The 18,958-nt window shown below is 40.6% G+C and overlaps 1 protein-coding gene across 1 annotated transcript in view; it reads left to right on the top strand.

Annotated features, from left to right (window-relative positions):
- The window catches only part of HEATR5B (HEAT repeat containing 5B), a 261,254-nt gene that overhangs the window by 186,617 nt on the left and 55,679 nt on the right, over positions 1-18,958 (top strand). Inside the window, exons 34-35 of the mRNA XM_053711883.1 lie at positions 4,530-4,681; positions 18,427-18,640. Coding sequence (XP_053567858.1) covers positions 4,530-4,681; positions 18,427-18,640 — 366 coding nt within the window. The remainder of the gene's footprint in view (positions 1-4,529; positions 4,682-18,426; positions 18,641-18,958) is intronic.

The raw sequence follows: 18,958 nt of genomic DNA, 5'->3' as shown, positions 1-18,958 counted from the left end.
CCTATTGTGGGCCTCGTCAGCGAGGTGCAGCCATATCCCTCTAGGCACACTGAGCAACGGGTCCACGTCTGGATTCCCGCATCACACTTAGGGAGACTTCCCAAAATGTCATAATTTGCATAAATAAAAAGAGAGAAGCGCTCAACCTGGAAACGAACAATAGCATAATAGCTTGTTCTATGGCTAGTTACCACCCAAGAAGCAGCCTCTTTTTGCTCAACATGTGCCTTTCACAGAGAAAAACTTTCCTGAAGCATATCAGTCTGATCCTGACTTCACAGTACAGTCCAGCCCCGAAATACCAGGCAATTCTTCTCTGAACGAGAGAAACAGCAAAACCCCAGACGTACGTTTCGGCCTATTGTGGGCCTCGTCAGCGAGGTGCAGCCATATCCCTCTAGGCACACTGAGCAACGGGTCCACGTCTGGATTCCCGCATCACACTTAGGGAGACTTCCCAAAATGTCATAATTTGCATAAATAAAAAGAGAGAAGCGCTCAACCTGGAAACGAACAATAGCATAATAGCTTGTTCTATGGCTAGTTACCACCCAAGAAGCAGCCTCTTTTTGCTCAACATGTGCCTTTCACAGAGAAAAACTTTCCTGAAGCATATCAGTCTGATCCTGACTTCACAGTACAGTCCAGCCCCGAAATACCAGGCAATTCTTCTCTGAACGAGAGAAACAGCAAAACCCCAGACGTACGTTTCGGCCTATTGTGGGCCTCGTCAGCGAGGTGCAGCCATATCCCTCTAGGCACACTGAGCAACGGGTCCACGTCTGGATTCCCGCATCACACTTAGGGAGACTTCCCAAAATGTCATAATTTGCATAAATAAAAAGAGAGAAGCGCTCAACCTGGAAACGAACAATAGCATAATAGCTTGTTCTATGGCTAGTTACCACCCAAGAAGCAGCCTCTTTTTGCTCAACATGTGCCTTTCACAGAGAAAAACTTTCCTGAAGCATATCAGTCTGATCCTGACTTCACAGTACAGTCCAGCCCCGAAATACCAGGCAATTCTTCTCTGAACGAGAGAAACAGCAAAACCCCAGACGTACGTTTCGGCCTATTGTGGGCCTCGTCAGCGAGGTGCAGCCATATCCCTCTAGGCACACTGAGCAACGGGTCCACGTCTGGATTCCCGCATCACACTTAGGGAGACTTCCCAAAATGTCATAATTTGCATAAATAAAAAGAGAGAAGCGCTCAACCTGGAAACGAACAATAGCATAATAGCTTGTTCTATGGCTAGTTACCACCCAAGAAGCAGCCTCTTTTTGCTCAACATGTGCCTTTCACAGAGAAAAACTTTCCTGAAGCATATCAGTCTGATCCTGACTTCACAGTACAGTCCAGCCCCGAAATACCAGGCAATTCTTCTCTGAACGAGAGAAACAGCAAAACCCCAGACGTACGTTTCGGCCTATTGTGGGCCTCGTCAGCGAGGTGCAGCCATATCCCTCTAGGCACACTGAGCAACGGGTCCACGTCTGGATTCCCGCATCACACTTAGGGAGACTTCCCAAAATGTCATAATTTGCATAAATAAAAAGAGAGAAGCGCTCAACCTGGAAACGAACAATAGCATAATAGCTTGTTCTATGGCTAGTTACCACCCAAGAAGCAGCCTCTTTTTGCTCAACATGTGCCTTTCACAGAGAAAAACTTTCCTGAAGCATATCAGTCTGATCCTGACTTCACAGTACAGTCCAGCCCCGAAATACCAGGCAATTCTTCTCTGAACGAGAGAAACAGCAAAACCCCAGACGTACGTTTCGGCCTATTGTGGGCCTCGTCAGCGAGGTGCAGCCATATCCCTCTAGGCACACTGAGCAACGGGTCCACGTCTGGATTCCCGCATCACACTTAGGGAGACTTCCCAAAATGTCATAATTTGCATAAATAAAAAGAGAGAAGCGCTCAACCTGGAAACGAACAATAGCATAATAGCTTGTTCTATGGCTAGTTACCACCCAAGAAGCAGCCTCTTTTTGCTCAACATGTGCCTTTCACAGAGAAAAACTTTCCTGAAGCATATCAGTCTGATCCTGACTTCACAGTACAGTCCAGCCCCGAAATACCAGGCAATTCTTCTCTGAACGAGAGAAACAGCAAAACCCCAGACGTACGTTTCGGCCTATTGTGGGCCTCGTCAGCGAGGTGCAGCCATATCCCTCTAGGCACACTGAGCAACGGGTCCACGTCTGGATTCCCGCATCACACTTAGGGAGACTTCCCAAAATGTCATAATTTGCATAAATAAAAAGAGAGAAGCGCTCAACCTGGAAACGAACAATAGCATAATAGCTTGTTCTATGGCTAGTTACCACCCAAGAAGCAGCCTCTTTTTGCTCAACATGTGCCTTTCACAGAGAAAAACTTTCCTGAAGCATATCAGTCTGATCCTGACTTCACAGTACAGTCCAGCCCCGAAATACCAGGCAATTCTTCTCTGAACGAGAGAAACAGCAAAACCCCAGACGTACGTTTCGGCCTATTGTGGGCCTCGTCAGCGAGGTGCAGCCATATCCCTCTAGGCACACTGAGCAACGGGTCCACGTCTGGATTCCCGCATCACACTTAGGGAGACTTCCCAAAATGTCATAATTTGCATAAATAAAAAGAGAGAAGCGCTCAACCTGGAAACGAACAATAGCATAATAGCTTGTTCTATGGCTAGTTACCACCCAAGAAGCAGCCTCTTTTTGCTCAACATGTGCCTTTCACAGAGAAAAACTTTCCTGAAGCATATCAGTCTGATCCTGACTTCACAGTACAGTCCAGCCCCGAAATACCAGGCAATTCTTCTCTGAACGAGAGAAACAGCAAAACCCCAGACGTACGTTTCGGCCTATTGTGGGCCTCGTCAGCGAGGTGCAGCCATATCCCTCTAGGCACACTGAGCAACGGGTCCACGTCTGGATTCCCGCATCACACTTAGGGAGACTTCCCAAAATGTCATAATTTGCATAAATAAAAAGAGAGAAGCGCTCAACCTGGAAACGAACAATAGCATAATAGCTTGTTCTATGGCTAGTTACCACCCAAGAAGCAGCCTCTTTTTGCTCAACATGTGCCTTTCACAGAGAAAAACTTTCCTGAAGCATATCAGTCTGATCCTGACTTCACAGTACAGTCCAGCCCCGAAATACCAGGCAATTCTTCTCTGAACGAGAGAAACAGCAAAACCCCAGACGTACGTTTCGGCCTATTGTGGGCCTCGTCAGCGAGGTGCAGCCATATCCCTCTAGGCACACTGAGCAACGGGTCCACGTCTGGATTCCCGCATCACACTTAGGGAGACTTCCCAAAATGTCATAATTTGCATAAATAAAAAGAGAGAAGCGCTCAACCTGGAAACGAACAATAGCATAATAGCTTGTTCTATGGCTAGTTACCACCCAAGAAGCAGCCTCTTTTTGCTCAACATGTGCCTTTCACAGAGAAAAACTTTCCTGAAGCATATCAGTCTGATCCTGACTTCACAGTACAGTCCAGCCCCGAAATACCAGGCAATTCTTCTCTGAACGAGAGAAACAGCAAAACCCCAGACGTACGTTTCGGCCTATTGTGGGCCTCGTCAGCGAGGTGCAGCCATATCCCTCTAGGCACACTGAGCAACGGGTCCACGTCTGGATTCCCGCATCACACTTAGGGAGACTTCCCAAAATGTCATAATTTGCATAAATAAAAAGAGAGAAGCGCTCAACCTGGAAACGAACAATAGCATAATAGCTTGTTCTATGGCTAGTTACCACCCAAGAAGCAGCCTCTTTTTGCTCAACATGTGCCTTTCACAGAGAAAAACTTTCCTGAAGCATATCAGTCTGATCCTGACTTCACAGTACAGTCCAGCCCCGAAATACCAGGCAATTCTTCTCTGAGGCTTGACTAATATGTCATGATTTCTAAGCAAAGTTTATATATATATCTCAATTTAAAGTTCTTACAACTGTTTGCATTGGTTTTCATGTCCTGTAGATTTCAGCATACCTAGATGAAAGGAAATAGTGTTATATAATAAAATGTCTGACATGGTTTGCAAATGGTTCGAACCCATATTTAAAAATAATAGCCTTCCCCATAATCCAACACATGTTCAAAATAATGCAGTGACAGTATGTAGACATTATGATGTATCAAATTGTTGAAAAACATATTTAAATAGGCTCCGGAGCTGCTGATTGGTAGCTGCACATAGATGCCTTGTGTGATTGGCTCACCAATGTGCATGGCTATTTCTTCAACAAAGGATATCTGAAGAATGAAGCAAATTAAATAATAGAAGTAAATTGGAATGTTTAAAATTGTATTCTCTATCTTAATCATGAAAGAACAATTTTGGGTTTCATGTCCCTTTTAAATAGCTAACTAATAGTGGATCCAGAGAACGAGAAATATATAAAACATTTCTAATGTACATGTAGTTTTACCAGCTGGTCGTCTTAAATTTGTATTTTAATATGCGTTTAACTCAACTATTTTAAAAGTCTACTCTCTTTCCTTTGTTTTGTTGTCCGCAGGTGACTGCAAAGATATGATGGATGAAGTGAGCATGCTAACTGCCATTGTACTCTTTTTATGGTCTGCAAGTGCAGAGATTATTGGAGTGCAGTCATTACAAAATGGCTGTATAAATAGGTTCAAAACAGCACTTAGTTCCAGTGATCCCTGGGTGAGTAAACCACTGAAGCCCAGAAGTACTTACTATAAAGAGTTATTAGCAATCTCATTGGTGTTCAAGTTTGTGTGTATTAACCCCTTAACGACCAACGTCGTACCCTGCACGACGTTGGTCGTCTTGCCCTTAAGGACCAGCGACCTACCCTGTACGTCGCTGCAGTCCTGGGCTTCTTTCTGCCGCAATCTCGCTCAAAAGAGCAAGATCTTGCTCAAAAGAGCGAGATCTCGCTATTTCTGCATGTCCCACAAGTGGGGCACTGCAGAAATAGATGTGCAGAGTTGTCGATGCATAGAGGGTCACTCTGTGGGCCTCTCTGCATTGGCCAGCAGTGGTGCCGCTCGTTGGTGGTGGGAGCAATTGCAGGGAGGCGGGTGGGCGGCCCATCGCTGGCGAACTTCCGTCCAGCTGCGTGGAAACAATCGCTGGTGCGCACGGGAGCAAACGGTGGGTGGGGGCGTGTGTGTGCGCCTGTGATCTGCACATATTATGTGCATAAAAATGTAATGGGAGAGGGATGGGGAAAATTAATGTTGGGAAAGGGGATCTGGGAGGGGGGTAGGGTATTGAGAGGGGGCAGCTACACTACAGAAAAAAAATGTTGATAAAGAAAATTGGGCACAATTTGTTGAAAAGCAGGTACTGGCAGACAGCTGCCAGTACCCAAAATGGTAGGAAATAGTGAGAGGGGGGAGGGTTAGAGAGCTCTTTGGGGGGGATCAGGGAGGTTGGGGGCTAAGGGGGATTCTACACAGCAGTATGTATTTTTAAAAATTAAAAAAATAAATAGAAAAAGCCTTTTATTTTAGTACTGGCAGACTTTCTGCCAGTACTTAAGATGGTGGGGACAATTGTGGGGTGGGGGGAGGGAAGAGAGCTGTTTGAGAGGGATCAGGGGGTGGGATGTGTCAGGTGGGAGGCTGATCTCTACACTAAAGCTAAAATTAACCCCACAAGCTCCCTAATTAACCCCTTCACTGCTGGGCATAATACACGTGTGGTGCGCAGCGGCATTTAGCAGCCTTCTAATTACCAAAAAGCAATGCTAAAGCCATATATGTCTGCTATTTCTGAACAAAGGGGATCCCAGAGAAGCATTTACAACCATTTGTGCCATGATTGCACTTACTGTTTGTAAATAATTTCAGTGAGAAACCTACAATTGGGGAAAAGGGAACAATTTTTTTTTATTTGATCGCATTTGGCGGTGAAATGGTGGCATGAAATATAACAAAATGGGCCTAGATCAATACTTTGGGTTGTCTATTACACTAAAGCTAAAATTAACCCTACAAGCTCCCTAATTAACCCCTTTACTGCTGGGGATAATACATGTGTGGTGTGCAGCGGCATTTAGCGGCCTTTTAATTACCAAAAAGCAATGCCAAATCCAAATATGTCTGCTATTTCTGAACAAATGGGATCCCGGAGAAGCATTTACATAGCCATAATTGCACAAGCTGTTTGTAAATAATTTCAGTGAGAAACCTAAAGTTTGTGAAAAAATTAACGATTTTTTTTATTTGATCGCATTTGGCAGTGAAATGGTGGCATGAAATATACCAAAATGGGCTTAGATCAATACTTTGGGTTGTCAACTAAAAAAAAAATATATAAAAGGTTATTCAGGGATTCATGACAGAGATACCAGTGTTCTAATGTAACTATTGCTAAATTTTGAAAAACAAAATGGTTTGGAAATTGCAAAGTGCTACTTGTATTTATTGCCCTATAACTTGCAAAGAACATGTAAACATTGGGTATTTCTAAACTCAGGACAAATTTTAGAACCTATTTGGCATGGGTGTTTTTTGGTGTTTGTAGCTGTGTAACAGATTTTGGGGGTCAAAGTTAGAAAAAGTGTGTTTTTTTTTCCATTTTTTCATCATATTTTATAAAAAAATTTATAGTAAATTATAAGATGTAATTAAAATAATGGTATCTTTAGAAATTCCATTTAATGGCGAGAAAAACGGTATATAATATGTGTGGGTACAGTAAACGAGTAAGAGGAAAATTACAGCTAAACACAAACACAGCAGAAATTTAAAAATAGCCCTGGTCCCAAACAGTCAGAAAATTGAAAAGTGCTGTGGTCCTTAAGGGGTTAATCTATAGAACTTCTGTGCATTATTTTTTTTTATATAAAGTTAATCTACATTTCAGTCGTTAATAGGTAGATGCTTCAACAAAATTAATTTTCTATCCAGTGTTCCAATGCAACTATCGCTAATTTAAAAAAAAAAAAATGGTTTTGAAATAGCAAAGTGATACTTGTACTTATTGCCCTATAACTTGCACATAACATGTAAACATTGGGTATTTCTAAACTCAGGACAACATTTAGAAACTATTTAGCATGGGTGTTTTTTGGTGGTTGTAGATTTGTAACAGATTTTGGGGGTCAAAGTTAGAAAAAGTGTGTGTTTTTTCCATTTTTTCATCATATTTTATATTATTTTTTTTAGCAAATTATAAGATATAATTAAATGATGGTATCTTTAGAAAGTCCATTTTTAATGGCGAGAAAAACTATATATAATATGTGTGGGTAAAGTAAATGAGTAAGAGGAAAATTACAGCTGAACACAAACACAGCAGAAATGTAAAAATAGCCCTGGTCCTTAAGGGAAGGAAATAGAAAAATGGCCTTGTCCTTATAGGGACACTGAACCCAATTTTTGTTCTTTCATTGTTCAGAATGAAATTTTAAGCAACTTTCTAATTTACTCCTATTTATTAATTTTTCTTTGTTTGCTTGCTATCTTTATTTTAAAAGTAGAAATGTAAATCTTAGCAGCCAGCCCATTTTAGGTTCAGCACCATGGATAGCACTTGCTTATTGGAGGCTTACATTTACCCACCAATAAGCAAGCATAACCCATGTTCTCAACGAAAAATGGGCTGGCTCCTATGCATCACATTCCTGCTTTTTAAATAAAGATAGCAAGAGAATGAAGAAAAAATGATAAAAATAGTAAATTAGAAAGTTGCTCAAAATTGAATGCTCTATCTGAATCATGAAAGAAAAAATTTGGGTATAGTGTCCCTTTAATGGGTTAAAATATTAAGTGAACCTAGAACAATAAATACAGTTGTCGATTTATTGTAATGTTTAAATATTTGTCACAAAAATTGTGTAAAATCAATTACAGATTGTTTTAAACTAGCACATTTTTTAGGAATGATGCAATGGTTATTGATTATAGATATTTTTTTAAAGTTATCCAAAATTTTAGGAGTCAAAAATATATTACGTGAGTTTTGGCTTCCTGGGTCCTGGAATTAGTCTGCATTAAAGAACCAAAATGGAACTAGTTAAATGGACATTAAACTCAAATATAAACCTTTAAAATAATTAAGCATATTGGAAAATAAAATCATTCAGTGGATATTCTTTATTTAATGTGTCTACTTTTTTCCTGCAATTTACCTCTGCAAATCATGCTTTTTTTAAGCTCCCCAAAGAGTCTGCAATGCATATTGGTTACTTTAACTCCTTCACTACCCAGACTTTTAGAGAAGAACTTGCCCAAAATACCGGAGAATTTTTATAATTTTTCCTATCACTCCATTTAAACAGAAATAGAGCCTTGTTTTTTTATATTTTATTTACCTATCAAAAAAAAAATATATATATATATAATTTATTTATTTTTAAATTATTTTTAAGTAGACAACCCAAGGTTGATCTAGGCCTAATTTGGTATATTTCATGCCACCATTTCACCACTAAATGTGATCAAATTAAAAAAAAAATCTTTTTAAAAAAACTTTTGGTTTCTCATTAAAATTATTTACATACCACTTGTGCAATCAAGGCACACATGATTGTAAACACTTCTCTGGAATCCCCTTAGTTCAGAAATAACAGACATACATGACTTTGCCATTGCTTTTTTGGTAATAAGAATGCGGCTAATTGCATGCTTTTTTTAAGCTCCCCAAAGAGTCTGCAATGCATATTGGTTACTTTAACTCCTTCACTACCCAGACTTTTAGAGAAGAACTTGCCCAAAATACCGGAGAATTTTTATAATTTTTCCTATCACTCCATTTAAACAGAAATAGAGCCTTGTTTTTTTTATATTTTATTTACCTATCAAAACTAAAAAAAAAAAATATATATATATATATAATTTATTTATTTTTAAATTATTTTTAAGTAGACAACCCAAGGTTGATCTAGGCCTAATTTGGTATATTTCATGCCACCATTTCACCACTAAATGTGATCAAATTAAAAAAAAAATCTTTTTAAAAAAACTTTTGGTTTCTCATTAAAATTATTTACATACCACTTGTGCAATCAAGGCACACATGATTGTAAACACTTTTCTGGAATCCCCTTAGTTCAGAAATAACAGACATACATGACTTTGCCATTGCTTTTTTGGTAATAAGAATGCGGCTAATTGCAGCTGGGCACCACACTTCTGTTATTCCCGACAGTGAAGGGGTTAATCAGGTAGCTTGTAAGGTTAATTTAAGCTTTAGTGTAGAGATTACCCTCCCAGCTGACACTTTCCACCCCCGATCCCTCCCAAACAGCTCTCTTCCCTTCCTCACCCCCCGCTTATTCACAGTATGCAGTTTATTTTATTTTTTGTTGTTTTTTTTTAATAATAATTTTTATTATATTTTTTTCTGTAGTGCAGTGATCCTCCTCAACCCTCCCACCTCCCTGATCCACCCCCCTGATCCACCCCCCAAATAGCTCACTATGCCCCCCTCTCCCATATATCTTTATATACCTATATATATATATATGTACATTTAGCCCTAGATTGATGGGAGCTATTTGAATTGATTTGCACAATTATTAGCTGATTGCTTGCTAATTGCTGATTATATGTACTTTATAGATAACTGTGTAAAGCTTTGTACTATTATTGCTATATAGTCCTTAGCGCTTTGGACCTTTTAATTGTTTTTTTTGTTTTTTTTAAATATTTTTAATACATTGTGATATGTGCCAGATTCAACTCTATAAGTATATATCTGTTATTTTAAAAGCTGACTTTCCCCAAACCTTATACCTGGTTATTTACCACTGCATAAAGATATTTAGACAATCAAACAATTCGCACACTCTGATTACTTTGTATCGATATTACACTTTATCCTTGTGAAATAACGTAGCTGTATTAACAGTTCAGATAGATCAAGTGTCCCAAACTTAGTAATATTGTTAGTGTAATATCATGTGAATATAAAGTCTCTCATCAATCCCACCAGTGAAGGAACAAGCAAGTTGTATAAAAAATGTCTGATGACAACTTTAAGAAGAAGTATACAATCGGTATCTTGCACACAAAAGATTACCTTGTATCTGCCGTTTTTCCCTGTGTGGGACGATAACGAGGCTCCTTGCAGTCAGGTAAAGAGACACTCCTCAGTCTCGAAAAAAAGAAACTCCAATGAAAACACATGAGATAACCTGCTGTAAGGAATACAAAGTCCGCCACAAATGTTGCAAGTAAAAGCCGACTTTATTAAAAGTCTCAAGTAGATACTAGGTACATGTAAGCTCGGGAGAGAGCAGATAGGATGAGAACGTCTTGAGGGTCTCATCCTATCTGCTCTCTCCCGAACTTACATGTACCTAGTATCTACTTGAGACTTTTAATAAAGTCGGCTTTTACTTGCAACATTTGTGGCGGACTTTGTATTCCTTACAGCAGGTTATCTCATGTGTTTTCATAAAGATATTTAAGTAGAAATTAAGTTAAAGGCCCATGATACCCAAATGTTTAAACAATTGAAAGTGCTGCAGCATAGCTGTAAAAAGCGGACTGGAAAATATCACCTGAACATCTCTATGTAAAGTATTTACACCCCATTGTAAAGGACATTAAGCATCAAATCAGTATGCCTGTCCCGGGACAGGCAAGGGAGCGAGCTTCATCTTATTTCCCTATTCAGTTTAAGGAAGTTTACTATGAAATCTCATCTCAGTAAAACAGTTCATGACCTCAGCATTACACATGCTGATTGGCTGCTGATCATTTCTTCCTTTTTTTTTTTTTTTTTTAAACCTGCAACTGGTCAGTAACTGAAAGATAAATTTTTACAGAATACTTACTCTGGTGAGCTGAGGAAGTTGTGGGGTAAAATATATCTTCCTTTTTTACATAGAGATGCTCAGGTGATATTATCCTGTCAGCTTTTTACAGTTATGCTGAATCACTTTCAAGTGATTTAGCATATGAGTATTATGTCCCTTTAAGGCTTACTTTGTTGAGAGGCCCCTTGCCAAGAGGAAACCCCTTTACATTGGTGGAGAGCTAACAAAGATGAATACCCCCCCCTTGGTGAAATTGGCAAAACCCTACTTATGCATCTCAGGAACCTCAACACCATCTGAGCGCCTCTTCTCTGCTGCAGGCAACATAGTTTGCAGAAAGAGAGCCAGCCTCATGTGGACATTTTTGCATTTCAGTGCTGGAACAGTGAATAACAGAATGTTATAAACAGTGATAGTCTAGCTCTTTCTAGTTCTACCTCTTTTAAACAGTTTGTAGTTTTATTTTGTTTAAAGGGACATTCCAGCCAAAATTGGAATCCACATGGATGCATTTAGGTTTTGAATAGAAGCATTTTTGTATTATACATGTGCTATTAGCAAAATACTTCTAATAAAAGCTATAGCTGTTTCACAAGCACATGCTCGGAGATCCTGCGGTGCTTGTACCATCTGGTAATGACTCAATTTGTTCATTGCTAACATGATACAAGCCACACTGGCACTCTGAGCAGCTGCAGTATTTAAAATACTGGTGCACTGAGAATATCTAGCTAAAAAAATAATCGGCTTATTAGGCAATTATGAAATGAATAGTTAGTTGTGGCCCTTTTATATATATATATATATGTGTGTGTGTGTAAATATTTCTCCAACATAGGTGTGTCCGGTCCACGGCGTCATCCTTACTTGTGGGATATTCTCTTCCCCAACAGGAAATGGCAAAGAGCCCAGCAAAGCTGGTCACATGATCCCTCCTAGGCTCCGCCTACCCCAGTCATTCTCTTTGCCGTTGTACAGGCAACATCTCCACGGAGATGGCTTAGAGTTTTTTAGTGTTTAACTGTAGTTTTTTTTATTCAATCAAGAGTTTGTTATTTTAAAATAGTGCTGGTATGTACTATTTACTCTGAAACAGAAAAGAGATGAAGATTTCTGTTTGTAAGAGGAAAATGATTTTAGCAACCGTTACTAAAATCCATGGCTGTTCCACACAGGACTGTTGAGAGGAATTAACTTCAGTTGGGGGAACAGTGAGCAGTCTTTTGCTGCTTGAGGTATGACACATTCTAACAAGACGATGTAATGCTGGAAGCTGTCATTTTCCCTATGGGATCCGGTAAGCCATTTTTATTCAGACAGTAAATAAGGGCTTCACAAGGGCTTATTAAGACTGTAGACAATTTCTGGGCTAAATCGATTCATATATACACATATTTAGCCTTGAGGAATCATTTAATCTGGGTATTTTTGTAAAATAATATCGGCAGGCACTGTTTTAGACACCTTATTCTCTAGGGGCTTTCCCTAATCATAGGCAGAGCCTCATTTTCGCGCCGGTATTGCGCACTTGTTTTTGAGAAGCATGACATGCAGTCGCATGTGTGAGGAGCTCTGATACATAGAAAAGACTTTCTGAAGGCGTCATTTGGTATCGTATTCCCCTTTGGGCTTGGTTGGGTCTCAGCAAAGCAGATACCAGGGACTGTAAAGGGGTTAAAGATAAAAACGGCTCCGGTTCCGTTATTTTAAGGGTTAAAGCTTCCAAATTTGGTGTGCAATACTTTTAAGGCTTTAAGACACTGTGGTGAAATTTTGGTGAATTTTGAACAATTCCTTCATACTTTTTCGCAATTGCAGTAATAAAGTGTGTTCAGTTTAAAATTTAAAGTGACAGTAACGGTTTTATTTTAAAACGTTTTTTGTACTTTGTTATCAAGTTTATGCCTGTTTAACATGTCTGAACTACCAGATAGACTGTGTTCTGAATGTGGGGAAGCCAAGGTTCCTTCTCATTTAAATAGATGTGATTTATGTGACACTGAAAATGATGCCCAAGATGATTCCTCAAGTGAGGGGAGTAAGCATGGTACTGCATCATTCCCTCCTTCGTCTACACCAGTCTTGCCCACTCAGGAGGCCCCTAGTACATCTAGCGCGCCAATACTCCTTACTATGCAACAATTAACGGCTGTAATGGATAATTCTATCAAAAACATTTTAGCCAAAATGCCCACTTATCAGCGCAAGCGCGACTGCTCTGTTTTAGATACTGAAGAGCATGGGGACGCTGATAATGGTTCTGAAATGCCCCTACACCAGTCTGAGGGGGCCAGGGAGGTTTTGTCTGAGGGAGAAATTTCAGATTCAGGGAAAATTTCTCAACAAGCTGAACCCGATGTGATTACATTTAAATTTAAGTTGGAACATCTCCGCGCTCTGCTTAAGGAGGTATTATCCACTCTGGATGATTGTGAGAATTTGATCATCCCAGAGAAACTATGTAAAATGGACAAGTTCCTAGAGGTCCCGGGGCTCCCAGAAGCTTTTCCTATACCCAAGCGGGTGGCGGACATTGTAAATAAAGAATGGGAAAGGCCCGGTATACCTTTCGTCCCTCCCCCCATATTTAAAAAATTGTTTCCTATGGTCGACCCCAGAAAGGACTTATGGCAGACAGTCCCCAAGGTCGAGGGAGCGGTTTCTACTTTAAACAAACGCACCACTATACCCATAGAAGATAGTTGTGCTTTCAAAGATCCTATGGATAAAAAATTAGAAGGTTTGCTTAAAAAGATGTTTGTTCAGCAAGGTTACCTTCTACAACCAATTTCATGCATTGTCCCTGTCACTACAGCCGCGTGTTTCTGGTTCGATGAGCTAGTAAAGGCGATCGATAGTGATTCTCCTCCTTATGAGGAGATTATGGACAGAATCCGTGCTCTCAAATTGGCCAATTCTTTCACCCTAGACGCCACTTTGCAATTGGCTAGGTTAGCGGCGAAAAATTCTGGGTTTGCTATTGTGGCGCGCAGAGCGCTTTGGTTGAAATCTTGGTCAGCGGATGCGTCTTCCAAGAACAAACTACTTAACATTCCTTTCAAGGGGAAAACGCTGTTTGGCCCTGACTTGAAAGAGATTATCTCTGATATCACTGGGGGTAAGGGCCACGCCCTTCCTCAGGATAGGTCTTTCAAGGCCAAAAATAAACCTAATTTTCGTCCCTTTCGTAGAAACGGACCAGCCCCAAGTGCTACGTCCTCTAAGCAAGAGGGTAATACTTCTCAAGCCAAGCCTGCCTGGAGACCAATGCAAGGCTGGAACAAGGGAAAGCAGGCCAAGAAACCTGCCACTGCTACCAAGACAGCATGAAATGTTGGCCCCCGATCCGGGACCGGATCTGGTGGGGGGCAGACTCTCTCTCTTTGCTCAGGCTTGGGCAAGAGATGTTCTGGATCCTTGGGCACTAGAAATAGTCTCCCAAGGTTATCTTCTGGAATTCAAGGGGCTTCCCCCAAGGGGGAGGTTCCACAGGTCTCAATTGTCTTCAGACCATATAAAGAGACAGGCATTCTTACATTGTGTAGAAGACCTGTTAAAAATGGGAGTGATTCATCCTGTTCCATTAGGAGAACAAGGGATGGGGTTCTACTCCAATCTGTTCATAGTTCCCAAAAAAGAGGGAACGTTCAGACCAATCTTAGATCTCAAGATCTTAAACAAGTTTCTCAAGGTTCCATCGTTCAAAATGGAAACCATTCGAACAATTCTTCCTTCCATCCAGGAAGGTCAATTCATGACCACGGTGGATTTAAAGGATGCGTATCTACATATTCCTATCCACAAGGAACATCATCGGTTCCTAAGGTTCGCATTCCTGGACAAGCATTACCAGTTCGTGGCGCTTCCTTTCGGATTAGCCACTGCTCCAAGGATTTTCACAAAGGTACTAGGGTCCCTTCTAGCGGTACTAAGTCCAAGGTGCATTGCAGTAGTTCCTTACTTGGACGACATTCTGATTCAAGCGTCGTCCCTTCCTGAAGCAAAGGCTCACACGGACATAGTCCTGGCCTTTCTCAGATCTCACGGATGGAAAGTGAACGTGGAAAAGAGTTCTCTATCTCCGTCGACAAGGGTTCCCTTCTTGGGAACAATAATAGACTCCTTAGAAATGAGGATTTTTCTGACAGAGGCCAGAAAAACAAAACTTCTAAACTCTTGTCAAACACTTCATTCCGTTCCTCTTCCTTCCATAGCGCAGTGCATGGAAGTAATAGGTTTGATGGTAGCGGCAATGGACATAGTTCCTTTTGCGCGCATTCATCTAAGACCATTACAACTGTGCATGCTCAGTCAGTGGAATGGGGACTATACAGACTTGTCTCAGAAGATACAAGTAAATCAGAGGACCAGAGACTCACTCCGTTGGTGGCTGTCCCTGGACAACCTGTCACAAGGGATGACCTTCCGCAGACCAGAGTGGGTCATTGTCACGACCGACGCCAGTCTGATGGGCTGGGGCGCGGTCTGGGGACCCCTGAAAGCTCAGGGTCTTTGGTCTCGGGAAGAATCTCTTCTACCGATAAATATTCTGGAACTGAGAGCGATATTCAATGCTCTCAAGGCTTGGCCTCAGCTAGCAAAGGCCAAGTTCATACGGTTTCAATCAGACAACATGACGACTGTTGCGTACATCAACCATCAGGGGGGAACAAGGAGTTCCCTGGCGATGGAAGAAGTGACCAAAATCATTCAATGGGCGGAGACTCACTCCTGCCACCTATCTGCAATCCACATCCCAGGAGTGGAAAATTGGGAAGCGGATTTTCTGAGTCGTCAGACATTACATCCGGGGGAGTGGGAACTCCATCCGGAAATCTTTGCCCAAATTACTCAACTGTGGGGCATTCCAGACATGGATCTGATGGCCTCTCGTCAGAACTTCAAGGTTCCTTGCTACGGGTCCAGATCCAGGGATCCCAAGGCGACTCTAGTAGATGCACTAGTAGCACCTTGGACCTTCAAACTAGCTTATGTATTCCCGCCGTTTCCTCTCATCCCCAGGCTGGTAGCCAGGATCAATCAAGAGAGGGCGTCGGTGATCTTGATAGCTCCTGCGTGGCCACGCAGGACTTGGTATGCAGATCTGGTGAATATGTCATCGGCTCCACCATGGAAGCTACCTTTGAGACGAGACCTTCTTGTTCAAGGTCCGTTCGAACATCCGAATCTGATCTCACTCCAGCTGACTGCTTGGAGATTGAACGCTTGATCTTATCAAAACGAGGGTTCTCAGATTCTGTTATTGATACTCTTGTTCAGGCCAGAAAGCCTGTAACTAGAAAAATTTACCACAAAATATGGAAAAAATATATCTGTTGGTGTGAATCTAAAGGATTCCCTTGGGACAAGGTAAAGATTCCTAAGATTCTATCCTTTCTTCAAGAAGGATTGGAGAAAGGATTATCTGCAAGTTCCTTGAAGGGACAGATTTCTGCCTTGTCTGTGTTACTTCACAAAAAGCTGGCAGCTGTGCCCAGATGTTCAAGCCTTTGTTCAGGCTCTGGTTAGAATCAAGCCTGTTTACAAACCTTTGACTCCTCCTTGGAGTCTCAACTTAGTTCTTTCAGTTCTTCAGGGGGTTCCGTTTGAACCCTTACATTCCGTTGATATTAAGTTATTATCTTGGAAAGTTTTGTTTTTGGTTGCAATTTCTTCTGCTAGAAGAGTTTCAGAATTATCTGCTCTGCAGTGTTCTCCTCCTTATCTGGTGTTCCATGCAGATAAGGTGGTTTTACGTACTAAACCTGGTTTTCTTCCAAAAGTTGTTTCTAACAAAAACATTAACCAGGAGATAGTCGTACCTTCTTTGTGTCCGAAACCAGTTTCGAAGAAGGAACGTTTGTTGCACAATTTGGATGTTGTTCGCGCTCTAAAATTCTATTTAGATGCTACAAAGGATTTTAGACAAACATCTTCCTTGTTTGTTGTTTATTCTGGTAAAAGGAGAGGTCAAAAAGCAACTTCTACCTCTCTCTCTTTTTGGATTAAAAGCATCATCAGATTGGCTTATGTGACTGCCGGACGGCAGCCTCCTGAAAGAATCACAGCTCATTCCACTAGGGCTGTGGCTTCCACATGGGCCTTCAAGAACGAGGCTTCTGTTGATCAGATATGTAGGGCAGCGACTTGGTCTTCACTGCACACTTTTACCAAATTTTACAAGTTTGATACTTTTGCTTCTTCTGAGGCTATTTTTGGGAGAAAGGTTTTGCAAGCCGTGGTGCCTTCCATTTAGGTGACCTGATTTGCTCCCTCCCTTCATCCGTGTCCTAAAGCTTTGGTATTGGTTCCCACAAGTAAGGATGACGCCGTGGACCGGACACACCTATGTTGGAGAAAACAGAATTTATGTTTACCTGATAAATTACTTTCTCCAACGGTGTGTCCGGTCCACGGCCCGCCCTGGTTTTTTAATCAGGTCTGATAATTTATTTTCTTTAACTACAGTCACCACGGTATCATATGGTTTCTCCTATGCAAATATTCCTCCTTAACGTCGGTCGAATGACTGGGGTAGGCGGAGCCTAGGAGGGATCATGTGACCAGCTTTGCTGGGCTCTTTGCCATTTCCTGTTGGGGAAGAGAATATCCCACAAGTAAGGATGACGCCGTGGACCGGACACACCGTTGGAGAAAGTAATTTATCAGGTAAACATAAATTCTGTTTTTTTTATTATGTATGCAGATATTTAATCATGTACTATTCATGTGAAAATTAATTTTAAGGGAAATTATTCATGTACTGTATCTAAAATAGTACTGTTCAAATATTTTAACAGCATTTAGTTGCATATGAAAAGTTTAAGTTAATTTATTTAAATAGATTTTAGAAATAATAGGAAATGCTTAGAGACTGATTACTTAAAGGGACAGTCAACTCAAATTTTTCCTATTGTTTAAAAAGATAGATAATCCCGTTATTACCCATTCCCCAGTTTTGCACAGAAAACATGGTTATATTAATACACTTTTTGCCTCTGTGGTTAATTTGTATCTAAGCATCTTCTTACAGCCCCCTGATCACATGACTTTGTATTTATTATCTATTGACTTGCATTTAAGCCAATTAGTGCTGTGTTGTGCACAACCCATGGACGTGAGCACAATGTTATCTATATGGTTCACGTGAACTAGCACTCCCCTGTTGTGAAAAGCTGATGAAGAAAAGCATGTGATTAAGAGGCTGTCTATAATGGCTTAGAAACAGACAGAAACATAGAGGTTTAAAGGTTATAAAGTATATTAATATAACAATGTTGGTTGTGCAAAGCTGGGGAATGGGTAGTAAATTATATATCTTTTTAAACAATAACAATTTTTGTGTTGACTGTCCCTTTAATATTGATATGGACACCTACTACAGCTCTATTGCAAGATAATAAAACACCTCACAATCACAAAAAGCAAAACATTTTTTTTTTTTAGCATATGGGCATCCATTTTTCTGTAACTCAACAAAAATGCAATACGTTCTAGATGCAACACAGAAAAAATGACTTTAATTTTCCTTTAATCATTTCCAATCTATAATCCTCCCCTCCTTAATAATGCATTTCTATAAACTTTGTACTATTTCTATTCTGTGCAAATACATGATATCCAGGATCTTTATGGCTATTAGATTACATACATGTTGTTATATTGTTTGCAGGTTCACGCCAAATGTTACCAGCTAATGTTGTCTGTTTTCCAACATCAAAACCGAGCTCTCGCCACACCTTACATTCATTCATTGGCTCCTATAATGGTTGAAAAACTAAAGGCAGTCGAAAAGAAAAGACCAAGCAACAGCATTGAGCTTCTGGCTGTCCAGGAAGGTATCAAAGTGCTGGAAACCCTTGTTGCTGTGGGGGAAGAACAAAACAGTAAGTACTTTGTCATCATGAGTCAGAATTCTATATACACAAGTTTGCTACTTTTTTCCTTACAGCAAGTGCTTGTTATGTGCTTAGAGCATCCAAATGTAGCTTTTTTTTTTTTTTTTTTTTGTTACTCTGATTGATAAGCTCTTCTCTTGTACGATTGGTTGCACAATAGCAGGGGTTTGGGTTGCACTAGCCTGAACATTTAACAGTTCAGATAGGGCATTCAATTTTACAAAGCTTTTATTTACTTCAATGAGCCTTGACATGTGGGATTCAACTCCTGGCCACTAGAAGGCAAAGATACCCCAAAGACCAAGA

This window comes from Bombina bombina, chromosome 4 (assembly GCF_027579735.1).
Source record: "Bombina bombina isolate aBomBom1 chromosome 4, aBomBom1.pri, whole genome shotgun sequence".
NCBI classification, from domain to species: domain Eukaryota; kingdom Metazoa; phylum Chordata; class Amphibia; order Anura; family Bombinatoridae; genus Bombina; species Bombina bombina.
Note: the sequence above shows the minus strand (reverse complement) of the source record. Positions and strands in the feature narration are given on the sequence as shown.